The sequence below is a fragment of the Somniosus microcephalus genome, chromosome 19 (assembly GCF_052327205.1).
Source record: "Somniosus microcephalus isolate GS21.2 chromosome 19, FLI_Smic_1.0, whole genome shotgun sequence".
Lineage (NCBI taxonomy): Eukaryota > Metazoa > Chordata > Chondrichthyes > Squaliformes > Somniosidae > Somniosus > Somniosus microcephalus.
Window position 1 is genome coordinate 52,366,518 of NC_141005.1, and position 25,417 is coordinate 52,391,934.

General features: G+C 46.6%; 1 protein-coding gene across 1 annotated transcript in view; it reads left to right on the top strand.

The window, feature by feature from the left end:
* Nucleotides 1–262: 262 nt before the first annotated feature.
* Nucleotides 263–25,417, top strand: part of ksr2 (kinase suppressor of ras 2) — a 568,763-nt gene continuing 543,608 nt past the window's right edge. Inside the window, exon 1 of the mRNA XM_085961784.1 lies at nt 263–686. Coding sequence (XP_085817910.1) covers nt 510–686 — 177 coding nt within the window. The 5' untranslated portion in view covers nt 263–509. The remainder of the gene's footprint in view (nt 687–25,417) is intronic.

Sequence of the window (25,417 nt, forward strand, 5' to 3'; positions counted from 1 at the left end):
CGATGTGGAAACTATCCGACAGCTCTTGTCAAAGTGGCACAGTATCTGTGCAATAAGAAGACATAATGGGTGCAAGGCATTTTTGCACTGGAGAAATCAATCGCAAAAGGCGAAAGATTAAACGCGAATTACGAGCAAGTGAGGTTAACAGTAAGTTTTCTTTTGCTGTTTGGGAGCTTTGCAACGATTTCAATCGCGGCTTATCTCGCGAGAGCTGGCGCACTGCCCCCCCCCCCCTTTGATTGACAACCAAGATGTCGGTGGAGAAAGAGCTCCCCGGTGCAAGCTTTTGGGAACGGCGACAACAAGCACCTGCAGCAGAAGCGCGCAGCTCTCCATAGCATCAGCATCACAAGCTGCTCTCCTAAAATAGGCCACTTTCTCCAGTCAAACTCTACCCAGCCGCATGGAGTCAATTTGAAATATATATATATAGATAATTTCTTCAGATTTTTAATTCAATCTTGCAGCTGCTTATTATTTATTTTTTTATATCATAATTTCCAGTCATGGATGAAGATAATAAGACAAAGAGCGAAGAACAGCATCTAACTTTGCAAAAAGCATTGCAGCAATGTGAACTGGTCCAAAATATGATAGACATCAGCATCTCCAGTCTGGAAGGGTTAAGGACTAAATGTGCCACATCAAATGATCTCACGCAAAAAGAAATAAGAACACTTGAGGTAAGGAAAATAATGATGAAAAATGAATTAAAATGTTTTGTATGCCCCCCCCTCCAAAAAAAATTGTATTTGCATTGCATTTTAAATAAATGATGTAAGGTTAACATATCAAGAGGAGGCTGGCTGCAGGCTAGGTGTCTGCTGTATTTTGTTTATATACAATGGTGTTGTGTGCAGTGTAATAAATTAAGGAGCTGCAGCAGAATGAAGTGAGTCTGCGCATTCTGCAGGTGGTGGAAAGGTGGTGGGCTCCGTGTTATAAAATGTTAGTTTTATTTATTTTTTTACACTCTGCGACTCATTTAAAAATGAATACATGTCGTTTCAAAATATCCTGCATTCCACGTTTTGCATCGGTGGTTCTTGGATGTGATACAATCGGAATAATAAAAAAGGGTGATTAAAGAGAGCGCACTTTTATCTCCGTGCGGCTCAAGATGAATTGCAAAATGTTACATGACCATAATTAATAATATATGGTAATATATTTGTGGGTTCCCTTTCTCTTTATGGCCCTGTCATTAACGGACAGAGATGTTAGCTGCCTGATGTCTTTTAATGTACAACACATGGTGGCTGGGGCCAGTCACACTGATGGTTCGTTCGTAGGTGGGGAATTTTTTTTGGGTTTTAACTTCACAGGAATTTGCGCTATTGAAGTGTGACTTATTTCAGTAGTTGTGAATCATTATGGTCGGTTCAGCTTTCGAATTGTTTTAAGCTGTGAACTGAAATGTCGCAAAATTGTCATATTAAAAATGCATGTTTTCTATTCTAAAGAACGTGCGTTTAGATTGACTTTAAATTCCCTTCAAATGATCACTTCTACTGAAATACATATTTCCAGGCAGTGCGTAACTGTTGCACCCGGAATAGAAATTAACATTTATTTTCAAAGCAGCATATTGATGCTCTCACTACATTGCTCTTACATTATATTGGGGACTATATCTAATATTGCAGATTATACATGTCTGAAGGCTGCACCAATGTTGGACGCGGAATGCTTATTTCTAGCAGTTCGATATTTCTGGGCGCTGTATGATCCCATAGACCGTACCCTTGGGCGCTCTGTCACCCCCTAGAGACGCACTTCATTGCAACGAGCAATATTTGTTTGACCTGCACGGAAGAGATAGACGAGGTGATGCAATTCCAGAAAGTACATCAAGACATTGTCCAGATGTTGGAAGTTTCTCAAGGTATGCAGAGGTTAGCACGGGCTGCTCGTGCAACTGGCGACACCTACTGTTCGCCACCCAGCCCTTGAGGAAACTGCAAAAACACACAGCTTCCAGACAAAACAGTCCAAATATAACCCTGGACTGCGCGCCATGACTTGAACCTGCTTTTATTCCAGCAGTCTGCAAAAAGTATTCACTCGGAACTAACTTTCAGGAGGCGATCGACATTAGTTGACCTGAACCATTCGTGTTAGTTTTCGTTTTTCTGCAGGATAGGAACGCAAGCGATCAGAAATTAATGAGGTTTTTGTTGTAAATTAGAAGCTAATGAACGATTTCGCAGGTAAATTCATGCCTTTAATTTCTGACTTTTCAAAGCAAACGGAAAATCTGTTGTTTCCATATTAGATAGATTCCGTAAAAAATATTATTGAACCTGATTTATTAAAAAAAAATACAGTCCGAAGTAACTTAAAAAACTAAATTTACAAAATCATGTGTTGGACCTGTCATGAACCTTGAGTAACTGTCCTACAGCATCAACGTGGCGTTTAAAGGTATCTTCTGTATTTTTTAATGATATACACATAGAACAAACTGTCGCAGATGAAAGATACTTTTTTGAAGTATTGCTAAGGAACTGATAAACTTGGGGCAGCTTTGAGGATTGTTGCCTTGCGCTAAACAGCAAATGACCATTTTCTTCTTATTTTCGGTTAAAAGTAGGAGAGTCCGTGGGAAAGTTCAGGAGTTGACGGCAGTTGACCTAAAACATGGAGCGTGTTGCAATTTTCCATACGCAAATGAGTTGAAACATTTGCTGCTGGTTACTTAAAGCCCCGACTGCGAGAGCCCTCCCTGAAGGGCTGGATGTGTAATAAAGTGTGGTTAGAAGCAGGCTATGTTGCCCACGCGTTACTTTGTAGCCCTGCTAGGTCCCGACCTCATATCGGGCAGATATGCTCGCAAAGTGAAATGAAAATGATGCAACGAGGCCAGGTCGTGTCATACTTCTGCTGACATGCAAAATTTACAGAAAGACAAGGTGCAGCACTAATGTGAGCACTTAAAGAACACTACACAAGTTTACATTAGCAAAGCACTCTGACCATAGAGGTCTAAATATTGTCGGAAATAAAGAGTGTGCTAAGAACACTGCTGCACCTCTTCCTAAAATTAGTAAAGATTTTCAGTTACCATAGTGTATAAGTGATTAACATGGAAAGCTAAATGACTATTTTCGCATGGCTACATTGAATTACTATGAACACAATCTCTCATTCTTGTGGATCTGTAGATTTTAGATCAGAATTATAATGAATATGTTCCTCTTATTTAATATGGTATGGTGGCCCTTTGGCATCGCACGTAAAGGTCCAATACATTGTGCCACAGAGTGATGGGATGTGAGTTCCCCCCCTGTGACTTTGCACATGATGCATTCCTCATGTCACCACAGTCAGAGGAGAGTGAAGAGCAGATGTGGGGTCTTTCTCAACAGGGAAGGAGAAAATAATTCACCCGAATCATTCTATTACATCGCTTAAAGGATAGATTTAGAGCCTTATTGGCACAGACTGGGGAACAGTTTGCCTGTCCATCCACTTGGTGTGGGGAGTAAGACCTAAAAAGGAAGGGGATGAATAATTTAAAAAAAAAGCAATTTATATGACACTAAGAATTTGATACAGATTTGTGACATTTACAATATAGTAATTTCATTTATAGGTAAGCCCAAAATAATGTGAATCTTTCTGGTTGAGAGATTTCCATGTCACCATATGCTATCCTAGTACTTTTCCAAAGAGGGATTTATCTTTAGGAGATAATAGGCTGATACTTCAGTGCAGTACCAAAAAGAATTCTGTGTTGTAGAAGGTACCGACTTTCAGATGAAACGTTAAACCAAAGCCCCATCGGACACTTCACCTGAAAATATAAGATCCCATGGCACTGTTCAAAGAAGAGTAGAGAGTTCTCCCAATGTCCTTGCCAACATTCAACCCCACCAAAAACACGGGAACCAACCATTTATTTAATTTGCTGCTTGTGTGATCATGCTGTGTGCAAATTGGCTGCCATGTTTGCCTACGTAACAACATTGACTACAATTTATAAAGTAATTAATTGGTTGTGAAGCAGTTGGGGACATCCCGAGGACATGAAAGGAACTATATAAATGGAGGTTTTTTTCTATTAGTGCCTTTGTAGTTATTAATACTGAAAATATTAAGCAGTAAAGTTATAAAAATCTTCTTGACGCTAGTAAGTAAATAAAATTGGATTTTACCTTCATTTTATTATATAAACATTTTTCATGTTATGAACACAGTAGGTAAATATTGTTATAAACAAATATTTTTCAAATATGTTTCCAACAAAAAGTAAGCATTGAAATTTTAATTATAGAATCACAGAATCTTACAGCACAGAAGGAGGCCATTCAGCCCATTGTGCCTGTGCCGGCTCTTTGAAAGCGCAATCCAATTAGTCCCACTCCCCTGCTCTTGCCCCATAGCCTTTCAATTTTCTCCCCTTCAAGTATTTATCCAGTTCCCTTTGAAAGTTACTGTTGAATCTGTTTCCATCACCCTTTCAGGCAGTGTATTCCAGATCATGACAACTCACTGTGGAAAAAAAAATCTCCTCATCTCACCCTCTGGCTTGTTTGCTAATTACCTTAAATCTGTGTCATCTGGTTAACGACCCTTCTGCCAGTGGAAACAGTTTCTCCCTTATTTACTCTATCAAAATCCTTCATGATTTATATTGTATTCAAGACTATAAGGGGGAGGAATTCCCCTCCTTTGCGCCTCCTGTGGGGGGCGCTAATGGGGCGCAAAGTCCTTTTCACCCAGCCACAGCGCTGATTGCGCCTCCCGCCAAATTCCGCGGGAGGTTAGCGCCGGCGCTACCGGGTTGCGCCCCGACCTCATGCGCCTGGAGATCATGATGTCATCTCCGGGCGCATCGCCCCGGCAGAAAAATTCCCCTTCATCCCCTGCAGCAACGCGGAGCGATGGCAGCGACTGCTGCAGGGGACGTGAGCAGGGCGGCCGGCCGCTAGCGGGGCGGAAGTTAAAGGTGAGGTGGCCGGCCGCTCTGAAAAAATGTCGGCTTTTTTGAAAAATGTTTTTTTTGCTCCGGACGCGGGGTCCGTGCCGTGATTGGTCAGCCCGGCACTCTGCTTACCCGCTCCCCGGTGCTGCAGGTAAGTTTTAAAAAAATTGCAGAGTTCGCAGCATGGCCCTTTTAATTCAGGGAAGAGCCCCTGCAACGCGTCAGTGCCACGCGGCCCAGTGGGTGGCGCTGCTGAGCCGCGTGCCCCGGGTCGCGAACTTCCCCCCCCCCCCCTTGCACTCCAAGAAGGAAGTGGAGTGTTTGATTTAGTGCCCCACTTCCCTCTTGGAGCAAAAAGGTGGGAATTTTAGAAAGGCTGCAAGAAGTTAGCGCCTGGCACTAACTTTTCCAGTTTTTCTGATTTCGCGCCCCAAATGGGGATCGAGGAGAATTTCTAGCCCTAAAAGTCTCCAGTTAAATATTTAAATTTTGCTAAGGTAAACCACTTAGGAATATGATCACTGAGATTACAGTATAATGTACAAAATATTCCAAAATCAGTAATCTTGGTGCTTGAACCAATTCCAGATCTGATGCAAAAGAAGAGCCTATGAGTGCTGATCCTCCCTCCCCCTCACCACATGGTGTGCCAGTGAGTTCTGAGAAATAAGCCATTACATTTCACACAAACATTGTCCAATAACACAATAAATCTGAGCTATGTCCATCTTTGAGAAAATCTATCTCCTGATTTAATCATCTAAATTACATGACTTGTTTTCAAAGTGTCTGAATCATATTTATCACTGATTTACGTCATTTGCTCCTATTAAAGGTCTCTTTTCCTAATAAAAATGTTAAAATATGTGGATTTTTTAAATGAAATGCTCAGATTCACCAGGCTCAGAGGATAAGATCAATGACGCTCAACTTATGGGTGATTTGCTCTGGGGGTGTAATTTAATGGAAATGACAACATATGTGGTTACTAACATAGACAAAAATTCATAATGAGAATTGTTTGAGAAATAGGATAGTCCGGTGGATGAGAACACTGTTGGTTGACTACTTGGATCTAGGTTTCACTTCAGCCCAGACTGATGGAATAAAATGTTTTTTCTTAAGACAGCTGTTCTGGTCTGAATTGGATTTGGCCAATTTCAGACCAATTCCTGGAGGATATGGGCAGAGTGTTCTGAGGCTGCCACCAGCAGAGTTTCACACTTTCTATGATTTTGTGTCCATTGAATCAACAGGCATAAAATTGCAGCATGTGTTGCTGTGATTTTTCGATAAACTGCCTGCTGCGTGCGAAGTCCTGCCGGTGTTGTAGGGTCTGATAAAATGTTACCCTAAGAACCCACGCCACAAAAACTTTCCATACTTTGGAACTGGTCAACACGAGCTGCTAATTTCACTCAGAAGGTGTCATGTACACTTCAACTTTAACATTGCAGCAAAGTGGTTCCTGACATGCTAAAATTGGACTGTAAATATGGAATCGGATCAGCACACTTTTAAAATAAAACTGAAACCTCTATCAGCTGGCGGTTTCACACCTGAAGTGCAACTCCCTTACTATTCCTGTTCTTGGGACTAGGGACAGGGTCACTGGACAAGGCTTGGAAGTCTAAGCAGAACCAGGCCTGGTTAGTACCTGGAGGGGTGACCATCAGGGAAGACCAGGTGCAGAAGGTCACGGAAGGAGCCCCGAGGAGGGGCGGTTGGTAGGGAAGACCAGGTGCAGAAGGTCACGGAAGGAGCCCTGAGGAGGGGCGGTTGGTGAGAAGGTCACGGAAGGAGGAGCAGCTGGTGAGCAGGCCCGGGCGTTGGGCTGAAGATTGTCGGACAGGAGGAATGGTGGAAATGGAATGGCGGCGCGCACCGATGCAGCGGCTTTGCTTCTCCCAGTCATGGGAGCTTGCAAAATCACATTTCGTTGTTCATGTACTTGTGCAATGACAATAAAGTTGAATTATTATTGTGTGAACAAGGTCTTCGGTAGTTTGGGTTTTCCAGCTTCAGTTTCTTTCTGCGAGCAGTGTTTTGAGGTCATGACAAATTTATGTTTAAGCTTCTCCTACCAAATGCAGTTTTTTTCCCAAATTGTTCTTTACATATCACCTGTATCAAGGGATGCTCGCCACAGAAAATTCCACCTAATTTTAACTAAAATAACTGTTAACAAAAGCAATTGTCACTGGAATATGCTAACTCAGAATAAATGTGTCATGGCCTTCACCACCAGTTCTCACAACTACTGTCTGTTACACACAATAAACTTAAACACAGATTATAATTATGGTAGAACAACATCAACAATATTGAATATGATCAAACAAAAATCCAACACTACCTACCCATGTTTCAGTGTGAAATGAACGTTAATTCGGCTGCCCTCAAAAGTTTGTCACCATCCTCCGCCTGCTTCACGACGACATGCAAGCCGTGATCCTGACCAACGGTTCCACCACAGACCCAATTCACGTCAAGCAAGGCTGTGTCATCGTGCCAACGCTCTTCTCGATCTTCCTTGCTGCAATGCTCCATCTTGCCCTCAGTAAGCTCCCCGCTGGAGTGGAGCTAATTTACAGAACAAAGGGGAAACTGTTCAACCTCCGTCACCTCCAGTCCAGATCCAAGGTCATCCCATCCTCTGTCATCGAATTACAGTATGCAGACGACGCTTGCGTCTGTGCTCACTCGGAGGCCGAAATCCAAACCATCGTCAACACCTTCAATGAAGCGTACGAGAGCATGGGCCTTACACTAAACATCCGCAAGACAAAGGTCCTCTACCAACCTGCCCCTGCCACACAGTACTGCCCCCCCAATTATCAAAATCCATGACAAGGCCTTGGACAACGTGGACCACTTTCTGATGTAAGAAAAAGGAGTCTTACCATCAAGTAACTTTAAAGTAAGCTTTAAGTAACTTATAAACACACTATATACAAGAGAGGTCTTTACCATGCCTCTGGTAGAAGCCTCTTACAATACTGAACAGTCCAGTATTTATACCAGTCCAACAGGAAGTGACATATGACAGGAAGTGAAGTATGTACACAGTTCATAGTTCACAGTTCACAGTTCACAGGAAGTGATGACATAACTTCCTGGAAGTTATTATTATTATCACATTCTTCCCTCCTGCAGGATTAGGAGGCTGTGGTCTACCTTTTGGTCCGCAGCCGCCGAACAAGGAAGAGTCGCACCCGTTTGGATTCCCGTCGTAGAGGGTCGCTGGTCCGCTTACATGCGGTTGGCCATTGGTCAGAGTCTGTGTGGCCTGGATTGCCGTGTGAAGGGTCGGGGAGATCATGGCTTCGAGTACGAGCCCCAATAGGTTCAAAGTCGGACTGCCCCTGTTCAGAGGGAGGTGCAGAGCTGGTCTGTGGCGGATCAGTACTTTCATGCGCGGTACTGGGAGGGTCGCAACCTTGAGTACGGGGTTCTACCGGCACCAAGCTAGTTGGTGTCCGATCAGGATCCTGGAGAGGGGTACCCGATAGGTCCCAAGAGTTTCCTGGTGAAATGCCATCACCCGATGTCCCACTAGGTCCTGGTGGGCAGGGAGCCAGATCCCATAATGACACGGTAGATTCTCGACCGTCGGAATATCGTATGTTTGCATAGGTGGGGTTGGCATTGGTTAGTTCGACCTCGTCTACGAGAGGGTCATTTTTAGACGTCCGAACGTATCTTCAGAGTAATACAGGTCCAGGAGTAGTTAGCCATGACGGGAGTGATGTCCCATGAGATGAGCGACGCTGGAATCCAAAGAACCGCTCATGAGGTGTAGTATTTGTGGCTGTAGAAAGCAGGGACCGTATAGAGTGCAATGCATCCGGAAGCACTGTTTCCCATTGCTGGTCTGGTAGGCCCCGAGATCTTAAAGCGAGACGTACGGAATTCCAGATGATACCGTTATACCTCTCTACCTGCCCATTTCCGATGGGATGGTATGGTGTTGTTTTGCTTGTAGCAATTCCCCGTTCTGAGAGGTAGTCCTTGAGTTCCCTCGACATAAAGGATGGACCCCGATCTGAGTGAATATAAGCCGGCATGCCACAGAGAGAAAATACCTGCTCAAGGCAGCAGATTACCGTGGATGCCAGCATATTGGAGCAGGGGAAGGCAAACGGAAAACGTGAATATTCGTCGATCATGGTGAGCAAATATGTGTTCCGAGTTGAAGAGGGCACTGGGCCCTTAAAATCGATGCTAAGTCGTTGCATCGGTTGGGTTGCATGTATGAGTATACCATCTGAGGGGCGGAAGAACTGAGGTTTTAATTCCGCACAAAGCCGGCATTCTGAGCATATTTTCTTTACATCTCCAGTGGAAAAAGGGAGATTCCGTGATCGTACGAAATGTAGCATGCGCGTAACACCAGGATGACACAATCCATTGTGGACATCCATGAGAGTAGAGGATGACATAGTGGAGCAGAATGACCGTGTGAGGGTGTCCGGGGCCACATTCTCCTTGCCAGGCCGATAGAGAATGGTATAACCAAAAGAGGCCAGTTCCATCCTCCAAAGTTGTATTTTATTATTCTTAATTTTGGTTCGTTTTCGATTATCGAGCATGAAGGCGACTGATCGTTGGTCCGTGATCAATGTAAAGTGCTGGCGAGCTAGAAAATGGTTCCACTTCCGTACTGCCTCTATGATGGCTGTGGCTTCTTTCTCAACCGGAGGATAATGTAGCTCGGCACCTTGTAAGGTCCGGGACATAAATGCTACAGGACGACCTTCCTGATTCAGAGTAGCCGAGATCGCCACCTCCGAGGCATCACATTCAACCACAAAAGGGAGATTCTCATCGATGGAGTGAAGAGCCGCTTTCTCCAACTGTTTTTTGAGAAGGTTAAAGGCTGCAACAGCCGCTGTTCCCAGTGGAAATGATCTAGCATGCAGCAAGGGTTGGATTTTGTCCGAAAAATGAGGAATCCATTTAGCGTAGTATGCAAACAGACCGAGAGCCCGACGTAAAGAAGCCGGATTCTTAGGCGACGGGAGCTCTTGGAGCGGGCGAAGTCTTTCTGGGTCTGGCTTAATGATACCATTGCCTACGCAGTAGCCAAGGATGTTGATGGTCGGTTGCGACTCAACAGATTTGGATTCATTCAGGGTCAAATTACGGCGATGGAGGGCATCCCGAAATTTTTGGAGGTTGGCGTCGTGTTCCTGTTGATCGTGACCTGCAATGGTAATGTTATCAAGATAGGGAAAAGTGTCCCTTAGGTTTTCCTGCTTAACCAGGCCATCCATTGCCCATTGGAAGACAGCCACTCCATTAGTAACCCCGAATGGGAGGCGACGAAATTGGTACAGCCGTCCATTAGCCTCAAAGGCCGCGTACTGCTTATCTGAGACCTTCAAGGGTACCTGATGATAGGCACTTTTTAAATCGTAAGTTGAGAACACTTTGTATTCGGCCAGTTTATTAACCATATCATCAATGCGTGGCAATGGGTAGGCGTCCAAGTCGGTATATTGATTGATGGTTTGCGAATAATCGATGCATAGTCGCTGTTTCTGAGGTTTTAGAGGGTTCTTGACAATGACGACTTGAGCCCGCCAGGGCGACGAACATGGTTCGATGATATCCTCTGCTAGAAGTCGAGAGATTTCAGCCGCAATAAAAGATTGGTCTTCCTGATTAAAGCGCCGCGATTTCGTTATTATTGGTTTGCATCGAGGCGGAATACTGGCAAATAATGAGGGTTCATCAAGTGAAGCTGCTGACAATGCACAAAACGGTAATTTAGACGGTATATTAGAAATAGTAAGTCCGGGTTTGGATCCACCAAACTCAATGGTGAGTTTCTTATGCTGTTTTTGGAAGTCCAGCCCTAAGAGGAGATCACTACATAAGTCCTTGAGCACCGAAAGTCAGGTGGAGGGATACATACGACCATGAAGTGTCATATCAACAACACAAAAGCCGGAGATTCTGGTATTAAGTGATGACTGAGCCATCGCAATTGCCTGGTCCGATGGGAAGACATGTAGTTTCAATTTCGCAACAATCTGTTCCTTAATGAAACTATCAGTACTTCCTGAGTCAATTAAGGCATCTAAGGTATGCCCTTTAATTGAAATTTTTGTGGCTGCATGAGACAGGTTCTGTGGGCAAGCAGCTGTAATTGGTGTCGTTGCACAGAGAGTGGCTAAAACTCTCGGTGTGCTCCTTCGGGAGAGAGCTCGAGAGGAAGCTTGATAGGTCCTAACTGGAGCATCTTGATAGGCCCTAATTGGGGCAGTTCGGTAGGCCTTAGCTGGATTGGCCCTCGTAGAGGCCCTTGATAGGCAAACTTTAGCAAAGTGTCCTTTTTTTGTTGCAATAACTGCAGATTGCATTGCGAGCAGGGCAGGTTTTCCTAGGGTGAAAAGCATCTCCACAAAAGAAGCATTCCTTCCTAGATTGCCAAGAGGCTGCTAAAGTGGGGTCATCCTCCTCTTCTTCATCAGAATTATCAGAATTAGATTCCCCCATGATAGGGTTCACCTGAGACCGCTTGAATTGTCTGGTTGCAGCTACAGCAGCAGATCGAGATCTGGGCAGCTGATAGAGGTCTGCATTTCTCTTTGCCAAATCCAGAGAACAAGCTAGGTCAAAAGCTTTTTGTAGCTCAAGTGTTTTACTTTCTAGTAGACGCTGGCGTATAAATGGAGAGGCAATCCCGCAGATGAAAGCATCACGAATCATTTCTTCGCGGTACAGCTCAGCTGAGGCTGCCTGAAAGTTACAATCTGTGCTGAACCTGCGAAGTTCTTGCAGGAATTCGTTAATTGATTCCCCTGGCCCTTGTTGGGCTGTGGCCAGTAGATGTCTAGCATAGACCTCATTTGGGGTCTTGGCATACAGTTTCTTAAGTGCCCGAATCACCTCATCGTAACTATCCCATTCATCAACATATTCGAACACTTTTGGGGTCACATAGTTGATAAGTATCCTTAATCTAGCAGGAGCATCCGCTTTACATTCATCCAGAAAACTCTCAAAAGTACGGTACCAATGCTTCCATACCCTGCCAGCTGCTGGTGTATTCGGGTCCAAGTCCAGATGAATAGGTCTAAGGATTCTCTCCATGATGGGTGGTTCCCTGGATCCTTAACTCCGAGTTTGTCCGAAGGTCTAGTATTTGTGAGTGTAAATATTAAGGCCTAGAAATTCACTGGCCTTAGCGCCGCTTTTGAGGTGCTAGAGGGCCTAGCGCCGAAGTTATGGCCAGTTTAGAAATTGACAGGGGCCCTAAATCGGCGTTAGGCCGGTAGCGCTGCGCCGGCACCGATGATGTCATCGGTGTGCGCAGCGTCCCGGTTGCCATGGTAACCCGCCCGAACTCGGAAATTGAGTTGCGGCCGCCTCGCCCGTGGCAGCCGCAAGCAACGTTCTGGCAGAGGTGCCTTACAGAACTTTGCGCCGGCGCATTAAAGGCCCCGCGGCGGCCGGCCGCTTTCCTGCCGGCCGCCTGGCCGCAGCTCCCTCCCCGGACTTCCCCCCCCCCCCCGGAACAGAAGCAAGCCCGGCACTTGTCCGAGGTGCCGGGCTCATTTTTAAAAAGATTATCGCGGGCTGCGGCCGGGTGCAGGCAGCTCCTCCTTAACGGAAGGAGGAGGCCTGCACTTCCCGAGCCTGCCGCACCGCAGCGGGCGCCGCAGCGCCGGAATAGCGCCGCAATGCGGCGCCAGTTTTGAGGCGCTGAGACCCCTCAGTAGCGCCGGCAGCCGTTTGGGCGCGGCGCTACTGAATTTTTGGCGCGCGCAGGGGGACTTAGCGCCGGCACTAACTTCCGGCGCTAAAGCCCTCGCTGCGCCAAAACCGAATTTCTAGGCCTAAGTTACTTAAATTGATGTAAGAAAAAGGAGTCTTACCATCAAGTAACTTTAAAGTAAGCTTTAAGTAACTTATAAACACACTATATACAAGAGAGGTCTTTACCATGCCTCTGGTAGAAGCCTCTTACAATACTGAACAGTCCAGTATTTATACCAGTCCAACAGGAAGTGACACATGACAGGAAGTGAGGTACGTACACAGTTCATAGTTCACAGTTCACAGGAAGTGATGACATAACTTCCCGGAAGTTATTATTATTATCACACTTTCCATACCTCGGGAGCCTACTGTCAACAAGGGCAGATGTCGACGACGAAGTCCAACACCGCCTTCAGTGTGCCAGTGCAGCCTTTGGTCGCCTGAGGAAGAGAGTGTTTGAAGACCAGGACCTCAAACCCGGCACTAAGCTCATGGTCTACAGAGCAGCAGTGATACCTGCCCTGCTGTATGCCTCAGAGACATGGAACATCTACAGCAGGCACCTCAAAGCACTGGAGCGGTACCACCAATGCAGCCTCCGCAAGATCCTGCAAATCCATTGGCAGGATAGGCGCACCAACGCCAGTGTTCTTGCTCAGGCCAACATCCCCAGCATCGAAGCTTTGACCACGCTCAATCAGCTCCGATGGACGGGTCACATTGTCCGCATGCCCGATACGAGACTTCCAAAACAAGCGCTCTACTCGTAGCTCCGGCACAGCAAGAGAGCCCCAGGTGGGCAGTGGAAATGCTTCAAGGACACCCTCAAAGCCTCCTTGAAAAAGTGTAACATCCCCACTGACACCTGGGAATCCCTGGCCCAAGACCGCACAAAGTGGAGGAGAAGCATCCGGGAAGGCGCCGACCACCTCGAGTCTCTTCGCCGGGAGCAAGCGGAAGCCAAGCGCAGGCAGCGCACGTCAACCCAAGCACCCCACCCACCCGCCCCTTCAACCACCGTCTGCCCCACCTGTGACAGAGATTGTAGGTCCTGCATTGGACTCATCAGTCACCTGCGAACTCATTTTTAATGTGGAAGCAAGTCATCCTCGGTTCCGAGGGACTGCCTAAGAATGTCTCTGCTAATCTACCCTGCTGTTACAGTAGTTTGCAAACTCAAATAATATACCGCAGAGTGAATTATTTTATTTCTACTGGGCCTCTACCCATTAGCTCTCTGTGTTGTTCAGAGTGCTGGGATATGACTTAAGCATTCCCTATTGCTCTTAATTCATTACAGCTTGGATTGGGAGTTGTGTTGTGTTGGACTCTCTGAAATAGCTAATCTGGCTCTCCAGAACCAGAGTGAACTTGAGTGATTTGTTCTCAGTTTTCTTTGTGCAGTGTAGCTGTAATTGGAGAGGCTGTAAACATGACGCATGTTTATGGAAATGGAAATGTCACACTGGTGCAGTAGGGCATGTCTTCTGATGTTGGGATATATATTCCAATCTCCAGTTCTAACATGTCCTCCTCATTTTGAAGACGACAAAAATTAATCCCATCAAAAAAATAGCCTTTTTCTTTCATCATGGTGCATAATATATATACTTAATACACAATTCACATGAAAATCTCATTGTTATTTGTCATAGAAATACAAGTCCTAAGGCATAGAAGGACTCCACAGTTACTTTTCAGTTTTCTTTGTGGCAAATGCTGGTTGCTGCATCATCATGAAGACAAATGTGGGTGATGTCAGACAAGCTGCCAAACAGTGATACTGGAGGCCCAAAGTTATAGAAAAGTATTGTGGCATGCAAATGAATCTTTCACAAAAATGCATTAACGACCAAAAATATTTTTTTTGTTCATTCTTGGGATGTGGGCATCGCTGGCAAGGCTGGCAATTATTGCCCATTCTGACTTTCCCTTGAGAAGCTGGCGGTGGACCTTCTTTTTCAACTACTGCAGTCTGTGTGGTGACGGTGCTCCCACAGTGCTACTAGATAGGCAGTTCCAGGATTTTGATCCAGTGACGATGAAGGAACAGCGACATATGTCTAAGTCAGGATGGTGTGTGACTTGGCTGGGAATAAGGAGGTGATGGTGTTTCCATGTACCTGCTGCCCTTTTTCTTCTCGGTAGTGGAGGTCATTGGTTTGGGAGGTGCTGTTGAAGAAGCCTTGGTGAGTTGCTGCAGTGCATCTTATAGATATCACACACTGCATGCACAGTATGCCAGTGGTGGAGGTTGGATGCTTAGGCTAGTGGACGAAGTGCCAATCAAGCGGACTGCTTTGTCCTAGATGGTGTTGAGCTTCTTGAGTGCTGTTGCAGCTGCACTCATCTAAGCAAGTGGAGAGTGTTCCACCACATGCCTGACTTGTGCCTTGTAGGCGATGAAGAGGCTTTGGGGAGACAGGAGGCGAGCCACTTGCAACAGAATACCCATCTCGGACCTGCTCTAGTAGCCAGAGAAGCCACTGGTCAGTATGCCTGGTGCTGCTCCCAGCATGCTCTTCTACACTCCTCATTTAACCAGGGTTGGTCCATAATCTTTGTATCAAAATCTGATAAAACAAATTGTTATGAAGCCCAAGAAATGTTTCTGATTTAATCTGCAGTGGTGTAGTCAATGTTGAGCTGTGCAGTGTGGTTATAAGAAACTTTCAGTAGGAGTCCTACTAAAATAAGTTTGGGGAAAATTGCTCATTTGTGAGCACAGTTTCAAGCATGGTCGTTGGTTATTCAGCACAGCAAGAGTGCTCAGGTTAAAGGAAAAACAAGAAATATAGAAATGCATTGCAGTCAATCAGCATTTCAAAGAGAAAGAGAGCTGAATGTTTCAGTTGTGATCCTTCATCAGATCATTCATCACAGATCTTCCACCAAAGTTACAACAGACAATCAGGAGAACCCCCACGGAAATTTGAACCCCTTCCATTTTTAGCTTGGCCAAATATTTATTAGACATTTATCATACAACCAAATTTTTAATTTCATATTTAACCTTGGATAATGTCCCGAATTCCTCCATCACCATCCCTGGGTATGTCCTGTCCCACCGGCAGGACAGACCCACTAGGAGTGGCAGCACAGTGGTATACAGTCGGGAAGGAGTGGCCCTGGGAGTCCTCAACATTGACTCTGGACCCTATGAAGTCTCATGGCTTCAGGTCAAGCATGGGCAAGGAAACATCCTGCTGATAACCACCTACTGCCCTCCCTCAGCTGATGAATCAGTACTCCTCCATGTTGAACACCACTTGGAAGAAGCACTGAGAGTAGCAATGGCACAGAATGTACTCTGGGTGGGGGACTTCAATGTCCATTACCAAGAGTGGCTCGGTAGCACCACTACTGACCGAGCTGGCCGAGTCCTGAAGGACATAACTGCCAGACTGGACCTGCGACAGGTGGTGAGAGAACCAACACGAGGGAAAAAGCTACTTGACCTCGTCCTCACCAAATCTACCTGTAGCAGATGCATCTGTCCATGACAGTTTTGGTAGCAATAACCACCACACATTGTGGAGACGACGTCCTGTCTTCACACTGAGGACACCCTCCATCGTGCTGTGTGGCACTACCACCGTGCTAAATGGGATAGATTCAGAGCAGATCTAGCAGCTCAAAACTGGGCATCCATGAGGCGCTGAGGGCCATCAGCAGCAACAGATTTGTATTCCACCACAATCTGTAACCTCACGGCCCGGCATATCCCACACTCTACCATTACCATCAAGCCATGGGACCAACCCTGGTTCAATAAGGAGTGTAGAAGAGCATGCCAGGAGCAGCACCAGGCGTACCTAAAAATGAGGTGCCAACCTGAGGAAGCTGCAACACAGGACTACATGCATGCTAAACAGCGGAAGCAGCATGCTAAGCGATCCCACAATCAACGGATCAGATCAAAGCTCTGCAGTCCTGCCATACCCAGTTGTGAATGGTGGTGGATCATTTAACAAATAACTGGAGGAAGAGGCTCCAAGAATATCCCCATCCTCAATGATGGTGGAGCCCAGCACATGAGTGCAAATGACAAGGCTGACGCATTTGCAACCATCTTCAGCCAGAAGTGCCAAGTGGATGATCCATATCGGCTTATTCCCGAGGTCCCCACCATCAATGAAGCTAGTATTCAGCCAATTCGATTCACTCCACGTGATATCAAGAAATGGCTGAGTGCACTGGATACAGCAAAGGCTATGGGCCCTGACAACATTAAAAAAAAATCAAATCAAATCAACTTTTATTGTCATTGTTAGTGCACAAGCGCAGTACAACGAAATGTAGGCTTGCGGCTCCCGAGAGTGTACATTTAGATTAAGACATTTAAACATTCAACATACATTTGGCTTGTAATACATTAACATAAACATAACCATAATAAAGTGCATTGGCAGATGTGTAGGCTTTAGAGTTTATTTGTGGAGTTCAGTAGGATAACAGCCCTGGGAAAGAAGCTGTTCCTAAATCTGGTCGTACGGGTGCGAATGCATTTGTAGCGCCTCCCAGATGGCAGGAGGGCGAACAGACTGTGGCTGGGGTGTGTAGGGTCTTTGATGATGGACCATGACCTCCGTAAACAGCGTTTCTGGTATATGTGCTCTATGGTCGGTAGCCGGGTGCCGGTAATGCACTGGGCAGTTTTGACTACCCGCTGCATACTTCTAGCTATCATGCTGAAGACTTGTGCTCCAGAACTAGCTGCGCCTCTAGTCAAGCTGTTCCAGTACAGCTACAACACTGGCATCTATCCGACAATGTGGAATACTGCCCAGGTATGTCCTGTCCACAAAAAGCAGGACAAATCCAATCTGGCCAATTACCGCCTCATCAGTCTACTTTCAATCATCAGCAAAGTGATGGAAGGTGTCATTGACAGTGCTATCAAGCAGCATTTACTCACCAATAACCTGCTCACGGATGCCCAGTTTGGGTTCCGCCAAGACCACTCAGCTCCCAACCTCATTACAACCTTGGTCCAAACATGGACAAAGGAACTGAATTCCAGAGGTGAGGTGAGAGTGACTGTCCTTGACATCAAGGCAGCATTTGATCGAGTGTGGCATCAAGGAGCCCTAGTAAAACTGAAGTCATTGGGAATCGGGGGGGGGGGGCGAAATGCTCCACTGGCTGGAGTCATACCTGTCAAAAAGGAAAATGGTTGTGGTTCTTGAAGGTCAATCATCAGAGCCCCAGGACATCGCTGGAGGAGTTCCTCAGGGCAATGTCCTAGGCCCAACCATCTTCATAGAAACATAGAAGATAGGAGCAGGAGTAGGCCATTCGGCCCCTCGAGCCTGCTCCGCCATTCAATGAGATCATGGCTGATCATCCAAATTCAGTACCCTGTCCCTGCCTTCTCCCCATATCCCTTGATCCCTTTAGCCTTAAGAAATAAATCCAACTCCTTCTTGAAAATATTTAATGAACTGGCCTCCACCGCCCTCTGTGGCAGAGAATTCCACAGGTTCACCACTCTCTGGGTGAAGAAATTCCTCCTCATCTCAGTCCTAAATGGCTTACCCATTATCCTTAGACTATGGCCCCTAGTTCTGGACTCCCCGGCCATCGGGAACATCCTTCCTGCATCTAGTCTGTCCAGGCCTGACAGAATTTTATAGGTTTCGATGAGATCCCCTCTCAATCTTCTAAACTCCAGTGAGTACAAGCCCAATCGACACAATCTCTCCTCATACGTCATTCCTGCCATCCCTGGTGAATCTTCGCTGCACTCCTTCCATGACAAGAACATGCTTCCTCAGATAAGGCGACCAAAACTGCACACAATACTCAAGGTGCGGCCTCACCAAGGCCCTGTACAACTGCAGCAAGACATCCTTGTTCCTGTACTCGAACCCTCTTGCTACGAAGGCCAATATACCATTTGCCTTCTTAACCGCCTGCTGCACCTGCATGCTTACCTTCAGCGACTGGTGCACAAGAACACCCAGGTCTCTTTGCACTTCCCCTTCTCCCAATCTATTGCCATTCAAATAATAATCTGCCTTCCTGTTTTTGCCACCAAAGTGGATAACCTCACATTTATCCACATTATAGTGCATTTGCCATGTTTCTGCCCAATCACCCAACCTGTCCAAATCATACTGGAGTTTCACGACATCCTCCTCACAGCATACCCTCCCACCCAGATTTGTGTCGTCTGCAAATTTGGAGATACTACATCCAATTCCCTCGTCCAGATCATTAATATATATTGTGAACAGCTGGGGTCCTAGGACCGATCCTTGCGGTACCCCACTAGTCACTGCCTGCCACTCGGAAAATGACCCGTTTATTCCAACTCTTTGCTTTCTATCTGCCAACCAGTTCTCTATCCAAGTCAATACCTTGCCCCCAATCCCATGTGTCTTAATTTTGCACCTAATCTCTTATGCGGGACCTTATCGAAAGCCTTCTGAAAGTCCAAATACACCACATCCACTGGTTCTCCCTTATCTATTTTACCAGTTACATCCTCAAAAAATTCCAGTAGATTAGTCAAGCACGATTTACCTTTTGTAAATCCATGTTGACTTTGTCCGATCCTGTCACTGCTTTCCAAGTGCTCTGCTATTACATCGTTTATAATGGACTCTAGCATTTTCCCCACTACCGATGTCAGGCTTACCGGTCTATAATTCCCCACTTTTACTCTACCACCTTTTTTGAATAGTGGGGTAACATTAGCTACCCTCCAATCCATGGGTACTGTTCCAGAGTCTATCGAGTTCTGGAAGATGACCAGCAATGCATCTACTATCTCCAGGGCCACTTCGTTAAGTACTCTAGGATGTAGATTATCAGGCCCTGGGGATTTATCGGCCTTCAATCCCGTCAACTTCCCCAACACCATTTCCCTACAAATACTGATTTCTTTCAGTTCCTCCCACTCATTAGTCCCTATGTTCCCCAACATCTCTGGGAGGTTATTTGTGTCCTCCTTTTTGAAGACAGAACCAAAATATGTATTTAATTGGTCTGCCATTTCTTTGTTCCCCATTATAAATTCCCCTGCTTCTGACTGTAAGGGACCTACGCTTGACTTCACCAATCTTTTTCTCTTCACATATCTATAAAAGCTTTTACAGTCAGTTTTTATGTTCCCTGCAAGCTTACTTTCATAATCTATTTTCGCCCTCTTAATTAATCCCTTTGTTCTCCTTTGCTGAATCCTAAACTGCTCCCAATCCTCAGGTTTGCTGCTTTTTTTGGCCAATTTATATGTCCTCTCTTTGGATCTTATGTTATCTCTAATTTCCCTTGTTAGCCACGGTTGAGTCACCTTTTTTGATTTATTTTTATGCCAAACTGGGATGAAAACAAATTCTGTAGTTCATCCATGCGATCTTTGAATGCTTGCCATTGCCTATCCACCGTCAACCCTTTGAGTAACATTACCCAATCAATCCTACCCAACTCGCGTCTCATACCATCATAGTTCCCTTTATTTAAATTCAGGACCTTAGTCTCTGAGTCAACTACTTCACTCTCCATCTTAATCAAGTATTCTATCACATTATGATCGCTCCGACCCAAGGGGCCTCGCACAACAAGATTGCTAATTAATCCTTTCTCATTGCATAATACCCAGTCTAAGATGGCCTGATCCCTAGTTGGTTCCTTGACATATTGGTCCAGGAAACCATCTCGTATACACTCCAGGAATTCCTCCTCCACAGTATTGTTACTAATTTGGTTAGCCCAATCTATATGTAGATTAAAGTCACCCATGATGTGCCCTTATTGCATGCTTCTCTAATTTCCCTTTTAATGCCATCCCCAACCTCTGCATTACTGTTTGGGGGTCTATACACCACTCCCACTAATGTTTTCTGCCCTTTGGTATTTCTCAGTTCTACCCATACAGATTCCACATCATCAGAGCTAATATCTTTCCTTACAATTGTGTTAATCTGCTCTTTAACCATCAATGCTACCCCACCTCCTTTTCTTTTTTGCCTATCTTTCCTGAATATTGAATACCCCTGGATGTTGAGTTCCCAGCCTTGGTCCCTCTGGAGCCATGTTTCCGTAATTCCAATCATATCATATTCATTTACCTCTATTTGCGCTGCTAATTCATCCACCTTATTACGAATGCTCCTTGCATTAAGACACAAAGCCTTCAGGCTTGTTTTTTTAACGCTCTTAGACCTTTTAGAATTATTATTTACTGTGGCCATGTTTGTTTTAAACCCTTGATTTCTCTAATTGCCACCTTTGTTTTTCTCCTTCCTGTCTTTTGCTTCTATCCTTGTTTCCCTTTCCTTTGTCGCTCTGCTCAGGTTCCCAACCCCCTGCCATTTTAGTTTAAACCCTCCCCCACAGCACTAGCAAACACTCCCCCAAGGACATCGGTCCTGGTCCTGCCCAGGTGCAGACCATCCGGTTTTTACTGGTCCCACCTCCCCCAGAACCGGTTCCAGTGTCCCAGGAATTTGAATCCCTCCCCCTTGCACCATTCCTCTAGCCACGTATTCATTTGAAGTATCCTTCTATTTCTACTCTGACTAGCACGTGGCACTGGTAGCAATCCTGAGATTACTACCTTTGAGGTCCTATTTTTTAATTTACCTCCTAACTCCCTATATTCAGCTTTTAGGACCTCATCCCGTTCTTTACCTATATCGTTGGTGCCTATATGCACCACGACAACTGGCTGTTCACCCTCCCTTTCCAAAATTTTCTGCAGCTTCTCCGAGACATCTTTGACCCTTGCACCAGGGAGGCAACACACCATCCTGGAGTCTCGTTTGCTGCCGCAGAAACGCCTATCTATTCCCCTTACAATAGAATCCCCTATCACTATAGCTCTACCCCTCTTTTTCCTCCCGTCCTGTGCAGCAGAACCACCCCTGGTGCCAGGAAGTTGGCTGCTGCTGCCTTCCCCTGTTAAGCCATCCCCCCCAACAGTATCCAAAACGGTATAACTGTTCGAGAGGGGGATGACCCCAGGGGACTCCTGCACTACCTGCCTGTGCCTAGTATTCTGCCTGATGGTCACTCATTCCCTTTCTGCCTGCGCAACCTTTACCTGCGGTGTGACCATCTCCTTCAGCTGCTTCATCAATGACCTTTCCTCCAGCATAAGCTCAGAAATGGGGATGTTCGCTGATGACTGCACAGTCTTCAGCGCCATTCACAACTCCTCAGATAATGAAGCAGTCCATGCCCGCATGCAACAAGATCTGGACGACATTCAGGCTTGGGCTGATAAGTGGCAGGTAACATTAGCGCCACAGAAGTGCCAGGCAATGACTATCTCCAACAAGCGAGAGTCTAACCACCTCCCCTTGACATTCAATGGTATTACCATTGCCGAATCCCCCACCATCAACATCCTGGGGGGTCACCATTGATCAGAAACTTAACTGGACCAGCCACATAAATAGTGTGGCAACAAGAGCAGGTCAGAGGCTAGGTATTCTGCGGCGAGTGTCTTACCGCCTGACTCCCCAAAGCCTTTCCACCATCTACAAGGCACAAGTAAAGAGTGTGATGGAATGCTCTCCACTTGCCTGGATGAGTGCAGCTCCAACAACACTCAAGAAGCTCAACACCATCCAGGACAAAGCAGCCCACTTGATTGGCAACCCATCCACCACCTTAAACATTCACTCCCTCCACCACCGGCGTACCGTGGCTGCAGTGTGTACCATCTACATGATGCACTGCAGCAACTCGCCAAGGTTTCTTCGGCAATACCTCCCAAACCGGTGACCTCTTCCACCTAGAAGGACAAAGGCAGCAGGCTCATGGGAACACCACCACCACCAAGTTCCCCTCCAAGTCACACACCATCCTGACTTAGAAGTTTATCGCCGATCCTTCATCGTCGCTGGGTCAAAATCCCTCCCTAACAGCACTGTGGGGTTACCTTCACCACACAGACTGCAGCGGTTCAAGAAGGCGGCTCACCACCACATTAAGGGCAATTAGGGATGGGCAATAAATGCCGGCCTTGCCAGCGACGCCCATATCCCATAAACTAATTAAAAAAATTATGCTGCAAGAATTGTACAACTCTACTGATTGACAGCTAGAGTGGACAGATTTAGGCCTTTCTTTCTTGCAAATTGGTATCAAAAGTGCAGAATTAGAAGAATTTTGTGCAATATAGTACCTGGTGAAAAGGCGTCAGATTTCCAGTCAAGAGGGACATCAATACAGCGTTGGTGGAAATGCAGTGAACGTAATGGGAATGTGCTGCTAAAGAGAGTTGGATATTCCTATATCATAATCAAAGGTTAAATATGAAATAATACATTTGGTTGTATGATAAAAGTTTCATACATTTTTGCCATGCTAAAAAAGGATGGGGTTGAAATTTTCACCGGGTCCCCTGATTGTCTGCCGTAACTTCAGTGGAAGACCCACAGAAACCCTGGGGAAGAAAGAACAAAGAAAGAGACTCGTATTTATATAGCACTTTTCACAACCTTAGGACGTCCCAAAACACTTTACAGCCAATGAAGTACTTATGAAGTGTAGTCACTGCTGTAATGTAGGAAACGCGGCAGCCAATTACGCACAGCAAGGTCCCATAAACAGCAATGAGGTAATGACCAGATCATCTGGTTTTTATCTTGGTTGAGGGATCAATATTGGCCGGGACACCGGGGGTGCGGGGGGGAAGTGCCCTGCATAAACGCCGGTTACACCATTTCTGTGGGGTTACTGTGACCTTCCGCCAAAGTCCTGGCGGATGATTCGTCAACCCCCTGGGGAAAATGAACCCTAATATGTTTTTCAGGTTCCTTTTGGAACTCAGCAACAAATTTGTTTTTTGACTTAAATGTTTTCATGGCAAAAAACAACTTGGAATAAAACATTGTTTGCTGGCCAACGTGGGTTGGTTAAATTAAGACAGTTGTTTTCCAATTCTCCATAATAACTCTGTGTGATTTGAATAACCGATATAGCTTTGGGGCATCTATATATATAAAAGAGCTCTTCTGTCTGTCTGTCCTGATGTCTGTCCCGATGTCTGTCTGTCCGTCCGTTCTCTATACGTTTGAAAGTTACAGAGTGTACCGATGCGCGCGTCGCCTCAAAAGAAAGCTTGCGATTCCGGACCGGTCATAGGCATATTTACGTTTTGGGGGGGGAGAGCCTCGGGAAATCGCGGGGGGGGGGGGGAGAGCCTCGGGAAATCGCGGGGGGGGGAGAGCCTCGGGAAATCGCGGGGGGGGGAGAGCCTCGGGAAATCGCGGGGGGGTAGAGCCTCAGGAAATCGCGGGGGGGAGAGCCTCGGGAAATCGTGGGGGGGGGGGAGAGCCTCGGGAAATCACGGGGGGGGGGAGAGCCTCATGAAATCACGGGGGGGGGCGAGCCTCGGGAAATCGCGGGGGGCTCGCGCCGCCCGCACTGACCGCGCATGCGCCGCCCGCACTGACCGTGCATGCGCCGCCCGCCCGCCCACAGCGGCCGTCCATCAGCCGCGCGATACGCGGGGGACCTCAGCTCCGGACCTCAGGCGCTAGGCAGGGGGAGGGGCCGGAGAGAGGGACAGAGGGGAGTGGGGGAGCGGGGGAGGGAGGGAGACAGGGGAGGGAGGGAGAGGAGGGGAGGGAGAGGAGAGGAGGGGAGGGAGAGGAGGGGAGTGAGGGAGAGGAGGGGAGGGGAGGGGAGGGAGAGGAGGGGAGGGAGAGGAGGGGAGGGGAGGGAGGGATAGGACAGGGAGAGGACATGACAGCGAGAGGGGGGACACACAGGGGCAGGGAGACCAAGCACCCCAAAATTGCCCTCGCAACGCGGGGCTCCCCAGCTAGTCTATGTATAAATACCCACTCTCTAGTCCAACCCATCAACTTTAAACTGAAGACTGAGGAGAGTATAAATTGTCTTGTGATAGCATGTGACAACCCTCTTTTGTTATCTCTGACCACTTCCTCGTGTCACACTCCACCCACATCCCCCTTTCCCCGCCCCCCCCCCACACCCAACCCTACTTCCTTCTGTGTCCACCCCTGGAAAAAAGTCTCTCCCAACTCTCTCCCAACTCTCTTACAACTGCACTTACGAAATCCCAACTGTCCAGCCTTTGGCCCTCCATTCACCACAACATTTCTGCAGCTACCGATCTGCCTAACGATACCCTCACCACCACCTTTGATGCCCTAGTCCCTATTAAAACAATTTCTCTCACCCTGGCCATTCCCCCTGGCCATCTTCACTTCCTTAAGTTCAAGGGACGCAGATTTGAAAGGATATGACTGACTACTGGCTGAGCCATTCACTGCCAGATCTGGCTGGACCACATAAAGCATTATGGGTTCCTGCTCTCGTCTACCAAAATTGCTCACTATTCCAGAATCATTCTGGAATGCAAAGATAAACCCCGGCTTCTATTCTCTACTGCTAACCGTCTTCTTTGAACCCCTCTCCCCTGTCTCCTTCACCCTCATCTCCAACAACAAGTGTGAAGAGCTCATGGACTTCTTTGTCCCTAAGATTGAGACCATCAGTTCAGCTGTCTCTGCCACTTCCCTTCCTTTCCCATGCCCATCGGGCCAAACTTCCTTTAAGGTTCCCCCCTGCCCTAGCCCTGAACTTATTCTCTCCACTCTCTCATGACCTCTCCACGCTCATCTTGTTCTTGAGGCCCACTTCCTGCTCCCTCGACCCTATTCCCACCAAACTGCTGACCACCCAACTTCCTTTTTCTGTCTTCCTTTTTCTGTCTCTCATGTTAGCTGACAT